Here is a 22433-nt window from a genome sequence, read left to right as displayed (position 1 = left end):
ACGGTAATGAGGCTGTAAAAATGCCAGCACTGGTGGCTCTCAGGTGCATGTTCACAGAGGGGCCAAAGAACTCTCCAGGGAGAAACCACCTGAGAACGGACTTGCTGCAAGATACTTTAGGTCTTCATTCATTCAGCCCATGTTCATGGAGCACTCTCTAAACGTCAAGGACTGGGGAGGAAAAAAAAGGAGAGAAATGAACCACAGTCTTCACCCTTGGAGAGCTGATGGGAAAGACAGAAACGTAAACACGTTTGTTCAGACTTGTGGGAGCACAGAGAGAAGAGTAATGGATTGCGTGGCAGGGAGAGGCTTCACGGGGAAGCCGTCCAAGCAGATCTCAGATAAGACAGAGCATCCAGTGAGCATGGGGGAAAGCGGTCTGGAGACGGTCCTGCACTAGGGCACAAAGCACGGGGTGAGGGGACCTGGCTGAAACAAAGGCTTTGCCTGCTAAGGAAGTAGGGGGCAATGGGGAGCCGCTGATGGTTTCTCAGCAATGGAGTGGCAAGGCGAAACCCAGATTTGAATTTTAGAACGACAACTCTGACAGCAGGGTGCAGAATGGAGGTAGGAGAACACCTGGAGGGCCTCTGCAGTTATTCAGGAGACGGACAAGAACACAGATTCCCAGCCCTCACTGTCCTATCCTGGCCAAAGACATGCTGCTCTTTTAACAGAAATAGTAGGGCAGAATCACTGGCTATCAACTAACGACATGAAAAACACTTTTTAAAGTTCAAGAAAAATTTATAAAATATGGAGCTCTCTCTGGTCAAGAAATAAATCAAACACAGAAACTAAAATTCATGGATCATAACCAACTTAAATCTCCAGATTTCCAAAACTAAATTAAATTAAAACTTAAGTAAGACTTTGCATTTATTTCTTCTTTTTTAAAAAAAAATGAAAGCACTTTCACATATATTATTTCATTTGCTTATATTACATGTATCTTATGGGGCAATTTTTATTATCCCTATTTCATGGATGTGGAAACTGAGGCAAACACCCATTAAATAAATTACATAATGAAACAAAAGTCTTTGGACCCTCAGAAGAGAGCAGTTTCAAGATCATTAACCAAAGTTGAGTCTCTCTGAATTAATTTTCATGCTAGATGCTGGTCCTAGCTGTATCACAAACTAACCAAATGATCTAAAAACACACTCTTGACCTTCCTGTATCTCACTTTATTTATATTTGAATCAACAATCTCCCACAACTTTTAAAAGACCACAATAAAACAGCAATGAGAGAATATTTTGAAACCTTCAAAACTGTGCTTTGCAAATAGAGGACTGCATCTCTATAAACAATCGATTTTTTTTAAAGGCATATAATACTGAGAATTTGGATAAGTGTGGACCCTTTAGGTTTCTACAAGGAATACGCATCACAGATGTAGCCCAGAAAGTTCCATGATTAGCGTGGTGCACAAAATGAAGAGAAAAATCAGTCACCTGGAAAATTGGGGTGAAGCTGCTTTTGAGGGATGACAGATAGATTCTGGGTGGAGAACACCATCAATCTTCACTTGCCCTTTTCTGAAGGTCAAAGGCAAGAGTGTTCCAACACTACAGCTTGATGGGTGAAAGGATGCTGTGGATGACTCGAAATAAACAATGGATTTTTTCAAATGAGGCTTTTACTCAGAAGGCTTGTACTGAAATGAAATGTTAATTGAGTGGAGCTTGCGGCCCATCACTGAGTCCAACTGCAGATTGCCGTCATGCATACTTTGCCACTAACCTTTCCATGTGGTTAGTCATTGAACAAATATTTGTTGGGTTTCCTTCCATGAGCCATTATGAGTAAGAGATACAGCCCCTGCCCTGACAAGCTCGAGGACTATCGAGGAAAATAAACGATTACCTCCAGTGCAGTGAATGCTCTGACGGGGGAGCACAGGGTACTCTGAGAGGGGTGGTTGTCTGTCATCGTCACCACAGTTAATATTTATTGAGCTTGTACCATGTGCTTTAGCACTGTTCTAGGTGCTTTTGAGAATTAATTCCTGGGCTTCCCTGGTGGCGCAGTGGTTGAGAGTCTGCCTGCTGATGCAGGGGACACAGGTTCGTGCCCTGGTCCGGGAAGATCCCACATGCCGCGGAGCGGCTGGGCCCGTGAGCCATGGCCGCTGAGCCTGCACATCCGCAGCCTGTGCTCCGCAACGGGAGAGGCCACAACAGAGAGAGGCCCGCATACCACAAAAAAAAAAAAAAAAAAATTAATTCCTTAAAGGGACTTCCCTGGTGGTCCAGTGGTTAGGACTTCGAGCTTCCACTACAGGCGGCACGGGTTCAACCCCTGGTCAGGGAACTAAGATGCCTCATGCCGCACAGCACAGCAAAAAAAAAAAAAAAAAGAATGAATTAATTCCTTAAAAGTACAACAATAACTCTGTGGAGTAAGGAGTATCATCTCCATGTTACAGATGAGGAAATTGATGAACAGAGAAGTGATTTGCCCAAGGTTTCATAGCTAGGTTCTGAATCTAGGCAATTTCATTCCAGAGATCCTGTTCTTAACGTCTTGTTTCCAGGTGCTTTACAAGTATTAACTCATTTAATCCTCAAGATAATGATGAGATCAATACTATGATTATATACATCTTACAGATGAGAAACCTAGGAACAGAGAAGTTAATTAACTTACTAATGGTTACAGAGCAAGGGGAGGGCATCTAATGCAGATTGAAGATACCAGGAAAGTTTTCTGAAACTAGCAATGGCTTTTGAGGCCTAATAGATGAATTGGAGTTCGAAGCACAGGTGTTAGATAGAGAAGAGGACATTAAGGCAGTGAGGTTAAGAGAGAGGGGATGAGAGGAATGGACACAAGGTGATAGAGCTGGGGGAGAGCCCAGCTTAGCTCAGGTGCAGGGGCCTGCTGAAGTCCGAGGGCAAAGCAGGAGAACCAGAGAAACCTTCTGGTACTCTGGGCCTCATACAGAGTGGGAGGTGGTGGCAGTCCACCTCTGAGGGAGGCAGCGGGAGAGCGGGCACATCCCCCCTGAAGCCACACAAGGCACAGGTATGCAGAGCCTGCTCAAGGGCAGGGGAAAGCAGAGAAACCTGCAGGACTTTGGGCCATAACATGAGTATCAGGCTGTGGTCCTCAACCACAGGGAGGGGCAGGAGAGCTGAGAAAAGCTCTCTTGATGTAGGCACACCAGTCCTACTAAACTTGGGGATAAGCAAGAAAATTGAGCTAGACAAGCTCTGCCAGAGGGGAAATTTTCATCCCACCTTCAAATAAGTTGAAGTCAGTGGTGAGCTGAGTGTATCAAAAGCAACAACAAAGCCTGGAGTCACACAGCAACAGACTAGACTGACTTGAGTCCTCATACGAATGGCCTGACAGAAGAGGCACACACTCTCAGTTTCCACACATCAAAACTTACCACAGGAAAGAAACAAAGTATGCATTATCAAGATGGAATACAGTCAACAGAACCAGATCCAAAGACAGCCAAGATGTTGGAATTATCTTGCGGGGACTTTAGAACAACTATGATAAATACATTAAAGGAGCTAGTGGAAAAGATGGACAGAATGCATGAGTAGATGAGGGATTTCAGCAGAGATCTGGAAATTGAAACAAATTACCCAAGCTAAGATACAAAGTATCTGAGATCTATGGGACAATATCAGTGTTTCACATATGTAATTAGAGTGCTTGAGGGAAAAAAGAAAGAACATAGGACAGAAGAAATACTGAACAAACAATGGTTGAGAAGTTTCCGAATTTACTGAACAATATCAAACCACTGATCCAAGCTCAGAGAACTCTAAGCAGGATAAACACAAAGAAAAACACACCTAAAAAGATCAAGATCGCCAATGTTCATTGCAGCACTATTTACAATAGCCAGGTCATGGAAGCAACCTAAATGCCCATCGACAGACAAATGGATAAAGAAGATATGGTACATACATACAATGGAATATTACTCAGCCATAAAAAGGAACGAAATTGGGTCATTTGTAGAGAAGTAGATGGACCTAGAGACTGTCATACAGAGTGAAGTCAGAAAGAGAAAAACAAATATTGTATATTAACGCATATATGTGGAATCTAGAAAATGGTACAGATGAACCAGTTTGCAAGGCAGAAATAGAGACAGAGATGTAGAGAACAAACGTATGGACACCAAGAGGGAAGGGTGGTCGTGGAATGAATTGGGAGATTGGGATTGACATATATAAAATAATATGTATAAAACAAATAACTAATGAAAACCTGCTGTATAGCACAGGGAACTCCACTTCGCTTGCTGTACAGTAGAAACTAATGCAACATTGTAAAACAACTATATCCCAATAAAAAGTTAAAAGAAAAAGAGAGAGAGAGAGAAGGGACAAGCGTGAGAGGCTTTCAAATCTAAAAAACAAAAGCACAGCACTTCACATACAGGAAAGCAACAATAAGAATGATGGCTGACTTGTAATAGGAAACACTAGAACCAGATGACAATGGAATAACATCTTTAAAGTGGTAAGAGAAAAAACCGTTAACCAACAATTTTACATCAAATGAAAATATTCCTTAAAGATGAAGGCAAATAGACATTTTTAGAGATACAAAGGTTAAAAAGATTTCATCTTCTGAAGACCTCACTACAGTATTGCAGTGGGGAGGACAAGGGGAGATGGAGAGAACTTAGGCACAAGACATCTCTGTTGATCCAGTTTGGGGTGGGGAAAGCTCTGAGCTCTTCCTTCCCATGCCAACTCCGATTAGTCATGGCTCTCTGCAGCCGCAGTCAGAGAGGCACTGTGAGGCTGCACCCAAACTCCCTGGGAAAGAGAACCAGACAGACTGATAATGACAGAGTGGCAGAGAGACTCTAACTATGGAGATTTTTGCCCCAGGCTAAATGTCACACTTAATGTCACACCCTAGTTTCTCCGTGCAGGCAGATTAGGCACAGGGAAATGTTAGAGATTTCATCTACTTTCTAGTAAAGTATTAGGGTAGTTTAACGTAAAGAAGACTGCCAGTTTTCAGCTTTCAGATTTTAACTTCTTATGTCTCTGAGGTCTTGGGAGATAAAGTAAAAGTTTTGGCTACAAGTGTGCTAGGCAATTTAGAGTTAATGATTTCTCAACCTTGGCACCACTGACATTTTGGTCTGGATAACTCCTTCTTGCTGGGGGTGCTGTCCTGGGCATTGTGGAAAGTTAACAGTGGCCCTGGCTCCTACAGCTTAGAAGCCAGCGGCATTGCATCCCCCTTATCCCAGTGGTGACAACCAAGTAACCATTTGGTATACTGCCATATGTCGGGGTGGCGGGGGGCAAAACTGCCCCCAGTTAAGAACCATTTGGTTAACGGAAAGAACCTTCATGGTTGTCAGAAAGGCAAAAAGGTGGCAGTCTTTCTGGGTGAAGAGCAATATAATTTATTCATATTAATGGGATGGAAGTTTGAAGGAAGAGGAAGGATGCTCGTCCAATTCTGTAATGACCTAGTAAATAACTCTTTTTTGTTTCATTATTGCTCTTCCTGTTGATGTAAATTTGGGGGAGTCCTGTGTCCTGGACAATGAAAGAACATAGAAACTTGCTCTTACTTCTTTTCTAAAGACTATTTCTTTAGTCCCTTGAGGCTTTTTATGAATTGGTGAGAGCAGTATATTTTTTAACTTCCAAGAACCCTGTATCTTTCTGTTAGTAGTCTTTTTTTTTTTTTTTAGTGGATAAAATATCTTTTCTGAGGGTTTTTTTTTACATACTATTGTCCGGCCTTGGACAACAAATGAACAAATAAAACTGCACTTGCTTTAGTCTGTGGAGCTACTTACTACTCAATAAGTCACCTGGGACTTTTTCTGAATGGCTTTCAGTGCCTTCTTTTTTAATTTCCAAAAAATTTTTTAAAAAATCTCTTCTAACATTTCAGTGGATTTTAAGAAATAAGTAACGTGTTCAGCCAATCGTCTTAAACTAAACTGTCTCCCGTAATGTCTTAAGTTCCTCTCCTCAGCAGAGAATTTCCCTCCCACGGATAATTTTAGGAACCTACTAGTGGAGACGATCGTTCAATCCATTGTGCTGTCACATGTTATTATGACAGTTGTGTCACTAAGAGTTTATAAAAATTCCCAATTACAAAATCAGTGGATAAAAAGGCAGAGAGGGAGCAGTCGGAATGGAGAATTTTAAACGAGCATAGGAATTTCTACGGCATTACTGGGCAAGTGTGACATTTCATCATATCTGGATATCATTCAAACAGGAAACTGGTCTTTTCTTATCACCACAAATGCTCTTATTAGTGAGACCACCTCATACATGCATATCTCATCTGCCACCTACAATTCTGAAAGTAGAACAGAAAAATGCACATAAAATTGTGAGTCCAGAAGGTACCCCCCGCCCGGCCCTTGTGTGTGGATGAGGTGGTTTAGGGTGACAGCCTGGACCAAGTTTGCTGGGGCTCAAAGCCCTCTCCACCCTGGGCTTCCCTGGTGGCACACTGGTTGGGAATCCGCCTGCCAATGCAGGGGACACGGGTTCCAGCCCTGGTCCAGGAGGATCCCACGTGCCGTGGAGTAACTAAGCCCATGCGCCACAACTACTGAGCCTGCGCTCTAGAGCCCGTGACCCACAACTACTGAAGCCCATGTGCCACAACTACTGAAGCCCGTGCACCTAGAGCCCGTGCTCCACAGTAAGAGAAGCCACCGCAATGAGAAGCCCGCGCACCGCAGCGAAGAGTAGCCCCCGCTCGCCGCAACCAGAGAAAGCCCATGCGCAGCAACAAAGACCCAACGCAGCCAAAAATAAAACTAAATTTAAAAATAAAATAAATAAATAAATAATAAAATTTATTAAAAAAAAGAAGCCCTCTCCACCATCTAAAAGTTGTGTAACTATGAGGTTACTTCACATCTCTGGGCCTCTATTTCCTCACCTGTAAAAATGGAGATACTGAGTTTCTAACTTGGAGACTTGAAAGGATTGAAAGAGATAATATATGCAAGGTGCTCATTCCTAGAAAGCCCCCCAAATGGTTTCTGTTGTTGTTTTGTCATAGGTAGTTAAGAGTATAGACTCTGGAGACAGACTTACTAGCTCTGTGACCTCAGACAAGTTATTGAATCTCTCTGTGCCTCTGTTTTCGCACCTGTTAAAGGGAATAATACGGTACTAACTGTGCTGGGTATTCAATGAGCCGGTATATGACTAGTACTTGAAACAGTGCCTGGCATACGGTAAGCATTCAGATACATGTAAGCTGTCATTATCACAATGAGTTTTCTTTGGAAGGATCTTTCTGGCAACCACGTGGAACATGCCTGAGGGAGAAGACATACTGGAGGGTGAGGAGAACATTAAGAGACCCAAATATATGAGATCCAAGTGAGGAAAGATGGGGGTCTGGCCACCAAGTGAGAAAGCAGTGGGCAAGCAGAGGAGGGGACGGGGAGCTTTTGCAGAGGTACAGTGACCAGGACTTGGTGACATGGTGTGGGGAGGAAGCGAGAAGGAACGATCGTCAGGTTTCTATCTTGAGTGACTCGCTGGATAATAAAGCTCTTCACCTAGAAAAGAGATTTGGGAGGATCCGAAGGTCAGGTCAAGGCGGGCAGCTCCAGAAATGCTGAGTTTAACGGGTCTGTTGAATGCTCAGGTGGAACCGTCCTTTGTGTCTTTTGATGTACGGTTCTGAAGCACAGAAGAGGCGCCTGGATGGGAAATTCAGAGCATCCTGTAAAGAGGAGCAGCAAACATGGATTTGGGGGAGTTCACTTGGAATGCAGATCCTGCAGGGAAGATGGAGGCCGAGGACAGAAGACTTGTGCACACAATGGAAGAGGAGCCAAAGCAGGGAACAGAAGAGGAGTCCCCTGGGAGGGCAGAGAAGAAGCTGGCAGTGAAGCAAGGTAGAGTGACTGGTTAAAAATGCAAACAGTGGCAGAGAGGACAGGAAAGTATGAGGAGAACGGTTACTGGAAGCCAAGATGCAGGGCGGAGGTGGGAGAGGCAGAGGCAAAGCTTTCTCAGAAAAACCTGAGCACAGTTAGCAGCTGAGAAGAAAGAGCCAGTGGAGAGGGTGAGGCTGAAAATGCAGAGCAGACAGAGGAAGACCAGTATGAGGAAAAGCCCCCTTGAAGGAGACAGAGGGGCAGCAAGGATGAGCATGAAGACGATGTGCTTGAGCATCAGGGACCGAGAACTGGGGGCAGCATCCAGTTTTCTCTGGAAATTAGGAGGCATGTCATCTGAGGAGAGTGGGTGTGTCTGGAGCAGGGTGGAGTGGGTTTGAGAAAAGTAAAAGTCTGGCGAAGGCACTTTGGAAAATGGGATGGGAAACTCAGCCAAGGACTGGAATGCAGTATTAAAAGCCCAGCTGAGCTTGGAGGCCATAAACTTTTGGCAGCCCTAACTTGCATAATTGGATGATCTTTCTAGGTCACACCCTGCATCCCAGGTATCAGAGTGAAGATGCCAAGAAGATAAAGGAGTCAGGCTCATATTCTGCAGAATAGGTGAAAAGAAAAGGCCAGCTGGACAGAGTTCCGAAAGTGATGTCATAGAGAGAGGCTTTATGGACTTAGGTCGGAGGACGAAGGGGACTTCATCCAGGGCAGGAGGAACTGGATGGGAGAGAAATCTGAGAGCAAGACTGCAGTCAGGTGGTGGACAGAGAATTAGGGCTAAGACTTTTGAAGTGGTTCCTTTTTTTTTTTAATCTTTATTTTATATTGGACTACAGCTGACTTACAATGTTGTGTCAGTTTCAGGTGTACAGCAGTGATTCAGTTATACATATATGTATATCTATTCTTTTTCAAATTCTTTCCCCATTTGGTTATTACAGAATATTGAGCAGAGTTCCCTGTGCTATACAGTAGGTCCTTGTTGCTTATCTATCTTAAATATAGTACTGTGTATACGTCAATCCCTGACTCCCAGTTTATCCCTCCTCCCCGACACTGAAGTTGGTCTTAAAACGCGACGGCAAATTTCTTTCTGGAAAACAAAGCCACTTTGCATTTCCACCAGCAATGCATGACACAGGCTTCCTCACCTCTACCAAGGCAGGAACACAGCATTAGTTTCAACTTTGCCAATTTGGTAAATAAAAAATGGAGTCTCGAAGCTTTGTGCTTCTTTGATTCCTTGTAATTTTAAAAAGAGTCACATATTTACTGGTCATCTGTATTTCACCTGTGACTTTCTGTTCATGGGATTTGCTTATGACAGAAGAGTTCTTTAAAGTGATCGATAAGAAAGCTTTATACATTAAGGATATTAACCCTCTGTTGTGGTTGCTCTCAATTTTTTCCAGTTAATCATTTGTCATAATTTTAATGATGATCTATGACAGACAGAATTTTAGTTATTATGTGGTGAAATCTATAGGTTATCTTTTATTGTTCATTCTCTGCATTTGTAAGCCAGGGCATGAAGTAATTTCCATATTTCCTTGTATTTATTTTATGGCTTTTTTACATGAAACTCTTAACCTGTTTGTAATTTATCTTGGCATATAGTGGTGAGGTGAAATCTCACCTGACTATTTTTCCTAATACTAACCTATTGTCTCATACTGTTTCCTTACTGTCCTTATCACCTGCCAACTTCCTAAACATACCAGGGCTTGCTCTTGGGCGGACAACACAGCAGGGAAGCTGATTCGGCAAAGGTCAGAGAAAGAGAGCTAGTGAACAGCATAGACAGGATCTCCCTCAGACTGGAGTCCAGCATACCTCTTACTATATCCCAACTGCCCTAAAGCAATGTTAGTTTCCTTAAGCCCTCATCTAAAAGTTTTGAAAACATAACTGAATTAACAAACTGCCCAACAAGCTGATTTATACTAAGGGAAAGTAATTTGATGTGCTCACCACATCTCATCATTAAGAGAACCAGATTTCTGTTTTTTTGTGGGGAAGGCTCTCAGAGAGACCTTGAGTGTATATTTTGGAGACTAGCAGAACAACACACACAGACAGACACGTGAGGGACCCATCTGTACATTAAGACCAGTTCACAGCCCAGGAACTGCAGCCCAGCATCTCTCCAATAACCAGTAGGCTTCTTGAGCCGCAGACCATATAGATAGGTTTTCTTTAATCCATGGGCTTGAGGATGTCTGTGAAGTCCATGAAGTTATATGCAAGTACGTGTTTGCGGAGATTTTTTTCTGGGGAGAGGACTGTTAGAAGCTCCATCAAAATCTACGGGTAGCAAGGTTTCTATTCCTAAAGACTGCTCTAATATTCAGAGACTACAATTAAGTCCATCGCCCTGTGACCTGCTGGCCACTTGACAAGTCACATATGCTCCACTGAAACTCCTCTCACCATTTCTCAACTTTTTCTTCCAAGTCCTTCCTCAGCCCAAGTGTATGGCAATTGTTTCCTCCATACAGTTGGGCCACTACAAGTCAGCATTCTGCCCTTAAGGTCACCTGCCAATCTTATGACTAAGACAGAATAAAGGCTCATCAGACATACTAAAAGGTATGCGGCTCAAAAAAGAGAGGGCAAATGCTGGCTGGTTTCCACTGGGTACCATTCAGATGAAGACATTTGCATTTTAGCAGGATTTAAGCATTCCTTATCATGTTTCTGGAATGCCCAATAGGGGTGCAATCACATGCCCTTTACACAATATTGCTATAAACAATTATAAGGCTAAACATTATTTTGGAGAGTCTAACCAATTAAATCAGGGAAGAAAAAGAAATCATTGAATAATAGCAAAAGAATAGAAACATAACACAGATAATATTGTATACACAGAAAAGTCAAAGAAGTAATAAAATTATCAATTGTAGCTAAAGAAGTTGTAAAGTAAACAATTATATACAAACATCAATATCACCCATGTTTACCAATTACACTAATTAGGTACTATTCTCAACAACAGCCGCAAAATATTTAGGAAACACATAAAAGCTTTGTGTCTATCAAGAGATGTGCCACACTTATACTGTAAAGATACCAATTCTCCCCAGGGTCTAGTTCACAGGTTTACTAGACCATAGTTCCTTGGTTTTAGTTATTTCTGTATCCTCAGGACCTAGCCCATAGCAGGCACCCAAAAAATATTACCTGGATAAGTAAGCTCCAAATTAATCGAAATCCTAAATGAATTTTTCTAGGAACTAGAAAATAAGTGACACCAAAATTCATTTTTTGACAGAAACAGGAAAGAATAACTGAAAAAGAAGAGCTGAAGGGAACCAGCTCTACCAGATTTAAAACACATTACAGATCAACAGTTAGTAAAACAGTGTGGTACTGGTGTGCACATACATACACACACACTAAAGCCATAAATCAATGGAATAGAAAGGCCAGCTAAAAAAGTAGATATATGAATTATATGCTTAAAAAAAGAGAAGCATTATAAAACAATGGAAAAGTGAAGAATCATGGTGTTACCTATTTCTGTAAATAACACCTAATCATACACCTTTTCTCTTCACCACAAACATCATGGTGTTAAGTATGTTTTCAAGTCAACCTCCAATGCCCTTGTCTTAGTTCTGGCTGCCATCACCTCTCTCAGCCTGTGGCCATAGTTTCCTAGCTAGTCTCCTTTCACCTTCTCCTCTTTTTCTTCTTCTGCAATCCTAACTCCACCTGCTGCCAGACTTGTCTTCCTAAAGCACCCACTTAATTTTTTCAACATTCTGCATGTAAGGGCTCCCCAGTTCCACTGCAGTAGTCCTCAAACCATGATCCCCCCAAAACTGGAACAGAAGCCTTTCTAATGTTGGTCTTCCACAGAGGAGAACAAAAGCCAATCAATACTGCCCGACTCCAAAAAGTTGGTGTTCATGGTCATGGGTGATCATGTATTTTAGTCCTGCCACCTTGGGATTGTTTGGGGATTATTATTAATCCTAGCATGTCCAAAAACGCAAAAGCAGTGAGATTATTGAAAAGGTTATAAGAGGGGATGAACAAGTATAATGAAAATTAAAGAAACTAAAAGTTACACTGTTAAATATGATGACTCAATAGACTTTCAATGTACAGCAAAATTGTCTATTAGGGGGAAGATGGCCATCTTTCCTACACGAGGCAAAGAAAATTGAATATACTGGTTTTAAGACTTCTTAAAGCTTTGAGGAACCAACTTGCTCCTCCAACTGGATGGAAATGCATCCAGGGGTTTGTGAATTTAAATACCACAGTCATTCCGGACTTGAGAACATGTGGATCCACACACAACTTTTCACTACCTAATAACCTTTCAATATCTAATTCGAAAATAAGAGCTGGATAGAGTTTTTCCACTGTTAAGAGTCAGATATAGTTGTCTTTTTCCAATTTATAGACAAAAAAATATTAAGTTAAAGGATACATTTTCAGGGTTTTAGGTTTCCCCTAAGAATTTTTCTTCCCTCTTGGAATTCTTAATCACCTGTCATTCCTGCCTGCCTGTTATCGAGATTGCTAAAGTGTCACATGTCAGAGGTGCCTTCACTGAGCCGAAAGCATATCTCAGAGCCCCCATGCCTGAGTCCATGCTCCATCTATCCTAGCACTCACTGTAGCTAGTGAAGTAGAAATACTCTGGTGTATCTCCCCAAGGTACAGCTGGGCATGGGTTTAAGTGGCCACTCCAGCCCATGCATCTGAAAGTATCCAATTACCACATGAAATCCAAGCTGGTAGATGTGTAAATGTTCACGCTGCTAGGTGACAGGTAGCTGGTAGTTGCATACAAGAATTTCTGTCAGTTCTGAACATTTATATATTTAAATATTTGTATTCATTTGAGCACCTGTTTACTTAGTCTACAATTTATCATTTAAACTCTTTAGGAAACATAAACTTGGCTAACCCATGTGGAAGAACACCGAGAAACCATAGAAGAAATGCTAATGAAACATTAAAGGGGAGATCAAATTGACTGCTAGATCAAAAGGTATCTCTGATAAGACACCTAAAAAAGAACCGAGGGAAAGGAGAGGAAGAGAAACATCTTAGGACTAATTAAAAGGAAGTGGCCTATGCAAATAATCAATAAGCGGTAATTAATGTGAAATATTAGGACACAGGAAACAAGTCTTACAACCTGGAGGGCTGAGGTGAACTGAATATTGTTTTCACATCATTTGCTACAAATAGGCTCTACCTACTCAAAAGCAGTTTCTTAAATAAATCACAGGGTTAGATTTTCAACAGAATCTGCTTTATCTTCTGAAACTCATATCAAATCTGCACCTAGTCATAGACATGCTCTCTCAAGATTCCATAACTGCTTTCATTAAGTAATGTATCTGAGAATAAGAATATCAGCTTGTTTATATTAAAATATATGAATAAATCAAGATATGGCATTAGCATTTCATTATTAACACCTGAAATGTTAGAATAGGTACATTTGGCTATATTCAAATTATCTGCTTGTATGTCCATCTTTCCACTCAAGTTCCTAGGAACCAGTTATGTTTTTAACCCCAGACGCTAGCATTTGACAGGTTCTCAATAGACAGGTTCTCAATAGTTACCAGTTGAGCTGAACTGGTAACTGAATGGTGAAATTGACAACTGAACATTAATTCCATGGCAATTAAATAAACAAATGACATACAGAAAACTTGAACATATAAGGAAATATGAATATAGGGACAATGGTCATTTCAACCTTAGTGGAAAAAATTAAAGTAAGTAGCAAATTTTAAAAAGACAATGTCTAGTGCTACTAGGGTGACGGTGAGACATGGCATTCATCATGTCGCGCACAGTGACATGCGTTGCCATGCAACATTACTTGCTGTGCTGCAAGTGAAACGATAGCGCTATCTTGTTAGAAGGCACTGTTAAAACTACTTAGTTCTGCTGCATCAGCCCATGGCTACATTCCAATAAACCTTTTTTACGAAGCAGAAGGTAGACAGGATTTGGCCTGCAGGCCAAAGTTTGCCAACGCATAGACTAGGGGATCCAGAGAAAGGAGGCCAATTTCAGGATGAAGTTCATGAGTTTGGTGTTAGCAGGACATTTAAGTGGAGACGTTCAATCTAGAGATGAAGAGATGCCAGGGCCACAGGAATAAAACTGAGGCATCAGCCAGGTGGTGGCAGTTATGGGGCTGAGATCACCCAGGCGGAATGGCCTCAGAAGAGAGGACATGAAGGGCACTTCCTTGTCCGAATACAAGGGCAGATGGGCAATGTCTTCGGGTCACTACAGTCCTGGAACGGTAGAGGCATATGGCCTAATCTCCATTAACTCCCTTAACTTAAAAAGAGGCTCCTATTTTAACTTAGGGCTTTCATCCCCTTTCCCAAGATTAATAACTTTAAAGTTTCAGATTCATAGATGAAAAAGAAAACTTCCCACTGGCTGGAAAGTAAGGCAATTCTAAAATAAAATGTCTATCAACTTCTTAATGTTTCACTTTTATTATGAATTTTACACTCAAAACATATATAACATGTGCATTAAGTATGATGAATGATGACAGAACAAATGTTTGGTCTCCAACTTAAGAAGAAGTGAAGAAGTTCATTACCAAAACACCACTGTCCAACTTTCATACCATAAGAATTAGTCTCTAAACTAGATATCAAAGCAGGCAGTCCAAGACCAGATAAAGCTTGAAGATACATTTTCTTTGGCCTACGCAGTTTTTTTTTTTTTTTTTTTTTTAGTTGCCAACATTAAACATCAAGAAATCAGCATTCTGGAATATCATTAGCAATAAGGAGATGTGACTATACGACACACATTTCACCATGGCAACAACTGGCTGGAGCTGAGAGCAACTCTCCCCTTTAAATGAACATGTACTCACTAATCCACTGCAGTCCTCATCATCCCCTATTGCCTTGAACCTATCTCCTACTTCACTTACTACTTTTTTTTTTTTGCGGTACGTGGGCCTCTCACTGTTGTGGCCTCTCCTGTTGCAGAGCACAGGCTCCGGATGCGCAGGCTCAGCGGCCATGGCTCACGGGACCAGCCGCTCCGCGGCATGTGGGATCTTCCCGGACCGGGGCACGAACCTGTGTCCCCTGCATCGGCAGGCGGACTCTCAACCACTGCGCCACCAGGGAAGCCCACTTATTACTTTTAATTGCCCTGGCACTTGAATTTGCGACCCCTGCTTACAAAGTATGATTGTGGTTTCCAACTTTTTGCAATATGGGAGACATTATGTAAAGCAAAAGTTCAGACTCTCTCACCAGGAACATTACAGGTCCATAATCCCTTATCTATCACTTTGAAATAAAAAAAAAAAAAGTTTTTTTGTAGCTCATTTGGCAACATAACTTGACCTAAGCTAACATGAAGCTATTTTTAATCTTTAAGGATTCCATTTAGTGTGAAATACATTCATATATTTTGCTATGGAAATAATAACATGTATGATGATTACAGGCTGCTGCCCCAGACCCTACTGGAGATATTACATAACAGCATATGTGCATTATTACTTTTCTTTTCTTTTTAATTATTTATTTTATTTTATTTATTTATGGCTGCATTGGGTCTTCACTGCTGGGCGCGGGCTTTCTCTAGTTGCGGTGAGCAAGGGCTACTCTTCGTTGTGGTGCATGGGCTTCTCATTGTGGTGGCTTCTCTTGCTGCGGAGCACGGGCTCTAGGTGCACGGGCTTCAGTAGTTGTGGCTCGTGGGCTTCAGTAGTTGTGGCTCGCGGGCTTCAGCAGTTGTGGCTCGTGGGCTCTAGAGCGCAGGCTTAGTAGTCGTGGCGCACGGGCTTAGTTGCTCTGTAGCATGTGGGAGCTTCCCAGACCAGGGCTCGAACCCGTGTCCCCCGCATTGGCAGGTGGATTCTTAACCACTGTGCCACCAGGAAAGTACCTACTTTTCTTTAAAATCTGAAAAATTCTGAGTTCTGAAACTCATCTGATCCCAGGGGTTATAGATAAAGGACCATGGGCCTGTTATACTTTTACTATCTGCGTTTAAGAAAACAATACACAAAGCAGATAGAAGTGTTATAATATTTTTAAATGGATTTATACTGGATTAATTATAATGGCATCTACCTACATTTGAGAAACAGAAATAGAATGATATAAGCAAAACCATCCCAGTCTGATAAGAACGCGTAGAGCACATGCTGACTCTAGGACCCTATACCCCAGTGCTGATTCCCGGGGTGGGGGAGGGGGTCCTGCCATGCACACACTGGCAATCACTGGCACCAAGGTAATTCCATATTAGAGTAACATGCTGCGTTCACATACTCCATATGATATGTGAAAATGATGCTTATGGCCACATCCTTTTAGGGTTGTTTTTTTTTTTCAGTGAACAATGGGTTTTCACTCACCTATAAATAACCTGTTTGCTATTCTAGGATTTCACAATATGTAAAGTACATAACAAGGCCACAGAAGATCAGATTCAGAAGAAGCTGCAAAGACACCGGGCTCCTTTCCACCCCCACTCTATGCAGAGACTGGATGGAATCCACTCAGACTGAAGCAGAGCACAGCTACCTCCCCTTTCTCAGAATTACTGTTCAGAGGAAATCAGTGTGAGTAAAATGAGGCAGCAGAGTAGGCAAGGGATGTAGAATGTGATGCTGGCAAAAGTAAGGTATGGTCTGTACTGTCAAACACAGGAAGGGCTGTCTCATGGAAGAGAGACAAGATGGATTCAATGTGGCACCAGAGGACTGCTCTGGGGTGTGCGGGGGTAAGGGGTATTTGACTCACCTTGAGAATTAGCGCTGCCTGCCTGGAGTAGAAGGTCATTAGATACCTGTGCCCTTCAGGGAGGGTCGGCAAAGAACGTAACAGAATAAAACAAGCCAGGTAGGGACTGGACGGCTCATGCCCCACCCAGATGGGACAGCTGCTGCTGAGCTCCTGATGCCAGTGCTCGGGAGGGATGCTAGGCACTGCCAGGTCTTCCGAGATTTTAGAAGCAGCTGGAAATCCAGGTTTTCATGTGAAAACTTCTCATTTTTAAATATGAGCCAATGATTGTAAAAAAATAAATAAATACTGAATAGGCCAAAGAGAACACATCTCTGGCCTGCAAGCAAGCAGTGTGGAGCTTTGGTTTTGATAATTCAGACGTCCAGACCCTGGAAGGACTAGAACAGGGTTTCTCAACCTCAGCAGCCTTGGCATTTGGGACCAGATAAGCCTGGACTGTGAGGCTGTCAGGTGCATTGCAGCATATTCAGAAGCCTCCCTGGCCTCTATCTACCCCTCCCCCAGTCAAGTCACAACAATCAAAAAATGTCTCTGGACATTGCCAAATGTCCCCTGGGGGGGCAAAACCATACCTTGGTAAGAGCCACTGGACTAGAGCAACATCCAACTCTCAGCCTTCAGGATTTTACGAAGGCATCACTCACGACTCAAACAACAGGTTTTTCACATAAGAGTTGCCCACGTGGAGATTTATAGCTGCTTTGGAATCAGAAACCTGGGTTTGAATGCACAGCTCTGTCATTTACTAGCCTGATGACCTCTCCGAGTTCTGGCTGCCTCATCATTAAATCAGGAACAAATAACATTGCCTCTTAGAGCTGCTGCAAGAATGCGGTGAGATAATTTATGCAAAGTACTGAGCCCAGCGGCTTAACAAGCACCAAAAGCTTTTAATAAACATTAATCCTTCCCTGGTGAAAAGGCAGCCCAAATTCTGTAGTCGGAAGCACATGGGATCCAGAGTCAGAAGCCCTGGACCCAAGTCGTGCCTCGGCCACTTAGTAGCTGTGCGATCATGGCAAGTCATTTTCCCCCTTTCTAGAATAGAAATGATCATTGCCAGTAGGTGAGAACCAAGCCAGGTGGTCTGGTACAGCATTTGGCAAACTAAACCAACTAGAGAAAAGTTGATGATTAGTACTATCAAATCTTTTAAAGGTAAAGGAAAGAATGAGCTCTTCAACAAATCCAAAGAACTGAGAATGCAGTAATATCAGGGTAAGGTACAGGGAAAAAAAGAAAAATAATCATAGGGATTCTGAACCTCCAGGTCCTTCTAGACAAGCAACTGCCACCTGGTGGCCCACACACCAAATCTGGTCACCGATATATTTTGTTTAGCCCCGCACAGTATCACGGTGATTGTCTCCTTTGCGGTAAATGCCATCTAACCTTCATTAAAATCCAGATTTCAGGCTTTTCTGGAAAGCTACAAAGATTGAGTCACTCTGGGGCCATATTCCCACATGCCCCTTTGGTGAGATCATGGGGGGGGGGTGGGCACGCCCCCAACCCTTACCTGGCCTCAGTCACTCATTTATTTTACTAGTCTGGCCCCTCTAGGCATTTGAGTCTGTAAACTTGGCTTATCTAAAGCCAACTATCTGGGAAAGCATTTGAACCTCCAGGGAGCACTTCAATCAAGGCAGAAACCCACACCCAATGAGACACTCCCTCCCAGAGCCTCACCTAGGTAATAACTCTCCTGGTTAGTCCTTCAGCTTCCTTTTCTCCTGGACACTTCGACCTCATAACTAAACTGTCCTCAAGTTCCTCATCCTGTGTACAGCTTCCTCCATGCAGGGCATCACCTCCCCAAAATCACCACCTGCATCCACTGCATTATCTGCATCAAGGATTTCCAAACAACAAAATATCTTTCTTAGCAGGACTACAAAAGACACGACATGATGTTTCTTGTTTCCTGACCAGCGCCCCGGTTTCCCCAACTCTCAGTCCCTGTTGTTCAGACAGGGTTTACTCCATACCCATTTCCAGGGAAAAGCATGGGACCCAGTCAGAAGCACTCAGAGTCCATCTTGGGTCTTTGGCAACAGTGACTGGAAGAAAAATATTCTGTCCCTCTGGGACGAGACTGGAAGAAGGGGGTGGGGCTGGGGGTTCTCCTTGTGGACACAGCTTGTCTAAAGAGTGGAAGCCCTGGATCCAGACCAACCTGCAGCCATACTCCTTTTGGATCCTTTGGGCACATGTAAGCCTAGAAATTCCCATGTTCGCTTATAGCAGTTTGATTTGGGTTTTCTTACAATCAAAAGAGACCTCATCAATATGAGAGAAATTTGAAAGAAGTGCTCGAAGATGGAAACAAAGGCTTCGTTCAAACTTTCTCCTGTTTTTTGGTTACCTCTCTCCATCCAATAAGAACTGGCACTAGCCATCCTTCTATAAGCACTGAGCTCAGGGTAGATAATTATTTCTTTGCTTGCCTATCTCTTCCACAAATCTACTGAGCTCCTTCAGGGCAGAAACTGTGTCGTATTCACTTTTGACTCTTTAATACCTCACACACTGGCACACAGTTCGGGCCAACAAGTGTCTGTTGAATGGATGAATCAACAAAAGTCAGGGGGACGAAAGGAACCATCCTCATTCTCTCATTTGGGACATCCATATCAGGAGAACACCTCTTAAGCCTTGACCCTATGGGACACAAACCATCTTCTGAAACAGACTCATCTACCCCTTGTAAGCAAATTGCATCATGAGAACTCACTCCTTCCAGCCATTACTAATTCTCCCACATGTCCATCCCATGGAACCTCACTGTGGGGTTACTCACAAGTTCCTCATTTTGCGAAGAGAATACTTCATCACAAGACACCACCTAGAACTCTACAAACTGATAGTACACACTATGGGCAAGCCATTCACACAGATAACTTCATTCATTAGTGCGTGTGTGCTTTCTAGCCTTTGTTTTGACCCAAATATGACCAGAAGCCTGATTCTGGTGCCCACCAACCCTCTGCTTCTGCCCAATAACAATTCTAGGCTCTCTCCTACCTCCATTTTCTCTCCCTAGTCCTTTACAATTACTTAAGTGGAAAAAAAAATACAGATATATCTAGGAAATCAATAGCAGTAAAGCAACAGGTTCCCCAGTAAAAACAGTTTGACTTTCGGTGCATAATTGTCATACCCTTAATAGCTCTGTAATAGCTGCAGCTTCCACTGCATCAAGCAATAAAGATTTTCAAACAGAGTCAAAGGTCAGGGCCAGAATTATAGTCCTAGGATGAGTCACACCACTTACTCCATCCAATTCTCATTTTCCCATACTTGGGCCCACACCACCAGGGCAATCTAGTGAGAACTGGATTTACATTCGTTTAACAATATTTACTGAGTATGTACCATGTTATAGGAACCACAGCAGTCCCTGGGAATCAAAGAAGAATGGGCAAAAACTCTTAAAGTGTTTAGTCTAATGGAGAACGCTGGCAAGTAAAGAGGCAATTACATTATGCAAAAACAGGTGCTACGTGGAATTATGAAAGCACCAAGGAGGGACATCCAATTTATGCTGGAGCATCAGGGAAGGCCTTTTAGAGGCAGAGATCTTTATGAGGAGACCTGAAGGTTGAGCAGGAGGTGGCCTAGGGCAGGTGTGATGAAAGAGGCTTCCCAGAGTTCCAGGTAGAGGCTAAAACATAAGAAAGCACAGCCTCCTCTGGAAACTGAAAGTAGGCAAGTATGGCTGGAATTTAAAAGTGTAAAGAGAGTAGCTGCTACAGAGGAAGCAGGGGCCAGAGACACCCTGAACAGCTTCCCTGAACGGCTCTGTAGATTTAAAGCCTCAGAAATTTGTTTAAAAAAAAAAAAAATCACTTGCCTGATACAATGTACAAACAGGCCAAAATGACTATCTGACAAATACATTTTGACACTCACTAAGTACTGATTCCACAATTCACGTTACTGAGAACGCTAGGAGGGGCAGAAAATTCACAGAAATTATCTTGTAATTCATTTACAGATTCTTGGTTGAAACATTAGCCGTCACTAATACTCTGTCTACCTTCCTCTCTCTCAGCATTATTTCTATCATTCTCCCACAAATAACAGAAAAGCAGGCACACCTAGGCTTTAGCCTAGACAGGAATTAACTCTGGAAATAGGATAAATGCACACCAAGCTAACAGGGTGGGGTACCAAAAAAAATTAAACAACAAAACTAAGCAGAAAGTTGAGGGAAACGAAACAGTAAAGAGCAAATTTAGAAAACGCAAGAGGAAGTAAAAGTATTTTCATACACACACAAAAAAAGAAGTGTCCCACGTGCTCCGGCCAAACCAAACTCCCCCTTTGACTCAACTGCCGAAAGAAGAAGCAAAAGCTGTGAAAAATTCCCACTTTCATATCTCTTCCCAGAATAAACAGCAAAATCCGTACCATATAGCTAACTTGCCCTGGAAGACCTTGAAATATTCGCCCCAGATAAAACAGCACATGACAATCACCTCCAGAAGCTCTCAAAACCACAAACCAGTCCTGTTCCAACAGCCCGGTCATCTACAAACTCTAGTCTATTCTGTCATTACAGAATCAATGCTTGTCAAGCAGTCGAGGAATCCCAAAGAAATATCGTGCAGGATGTGCTTCCAAATCCAAAGTGAGAAAGACTTTAAAAAAAAAAAAAAAAGTAATTTCCTTTTAAATTGGCACTAGGCGTTTCCAGAATCCTTTTCTCCCAATTCCAACTTTTTAAATGTCAAGCCATCCCGTTCATATTCGCCCCTGGTCTGGAGACGGCACCACCTCTAAATTCTCTCAAAGAGCGTTCTGAAACTCACTAGGCAGATCCGCTGGGCTTTAATGACCCTTTACTTCTTTACTGCCACCATACACTTGTAAGCTAGGCTTTGCGGCAGCGGGGCGACCCGGAAAGGCTGAGAATGCCGCCCCAAGCCCCGCAGCCTCGGACACACCACTGATCGGAGTTTCAGCCGCAGGCGGCGGCCCGGGCCGGCTCGATCTCCTGGTGGGAAAGACAGGGGACAGGTCCAGTCCCCGGAGGGCGATGCTTCGCGGGCCAGTGGGGACCCTGAGGGGTGGGAGCAGGGAGGCGCGGCCCGCCCCGCCGGTCTCCGGGGGCCAGGCGGCGGCCCAGAGCCGGGCGCCAGGCCGCGGCATGGCGCCGCCCCCGGCCCCGAGCCCCGCCGGCCTCGGACGGGGCGGCGGCCGGGCCCGGAGCGGCCGGGCCCGCGGAGGAGCCGGCCGGCCCCCGTCCGTGACCCCCGGCCCCCGGCCCGCGCAACCCCCGGGCGGCCCGGCGCGGCGCACTCGCCTGCCCACGGTCTGGTTGGCCAGCTGCTTCATGCGGTTGAACTGCTTCTTCATGGCGACGGCGGCGGCGGCCCGCGGGGCTCAGGCCGGGCGGGACGGGGGACGGCCTGGCGGCTCCTACATCGCTTCGCGGCCGAGGCGGAGGCGGCGGCGGCAGCGGCGGCGGCTCCCCAGGCCCGCGGCCCCGCCCTCGTCGCGTCACTTCCAGCGGCGCCGCCCGCCGGGCCCGCGGGGTCTGGTCCGGCGAGGAGCGCCAGGCCCAGTGCGGCGCGCAGCCAGGCCTCCGCCCCCGGCCCGGGGGCCGCCCGATTCCCAGCCCGCAGGCGGTCCCCGGGCCTCGCGACGCGCGGCCGCCCAGGGCCCTGCGGTCCACTCGGACCTCGGCGTGCTTTCGCTCAGCGATCGCCCGCCCGAGGGATACTTAACTCACTTCCCAGACTAGATCTCAA

The 22433-nt window shown here is 43.9% G+C and overlaps 1 protein-coding gene across 4 annotated transcripts in view; it reads right to left on the bottom strand.

Annotated features, from left to right (window-relative positions):
• Positions 1-22128, bottom strand: part of ARHGAP17 (Rho GTPase activating protein 17) — a 90150-nt gene extending 68022 nt beyond the window's left edge. For all 4 annotated transcript variants that reach the window (XM_082669662.1, XM_082669665.1, XM_082669664.1 and 1 more), the window contains exon 1: positions 21986-22128. In XM_082669662.1, coding sequence (XP_082525788.1) covers positions 21986-22038 — 53 coding nt within the window. In that variant the 5' untranslated portion in view covers positions 22039-22128. The remainder of the gene's footprint in view (positions 1-21985) is intronic.
• Positions 22129-22433: the final 305 nt, after the last annotated feature.

Source organism: Grampus griseus (genome assembly GCF_964374135.1).
Source record: "Grampus griseus genome assembly, chromosome: 14".
Taxonomy (NCBI): domain Eukaryota; kingdom Metazoa; phylum Chordata; class Mammalia; order Artiodactyla; family Delphinidae; genus Grampus; species Grampus griseus.
The sequence above is the reverse complement of the archived record's forward strand: the minus strand, read 5'-3'. Positions and strand labels throughout refer to the sequence as shown.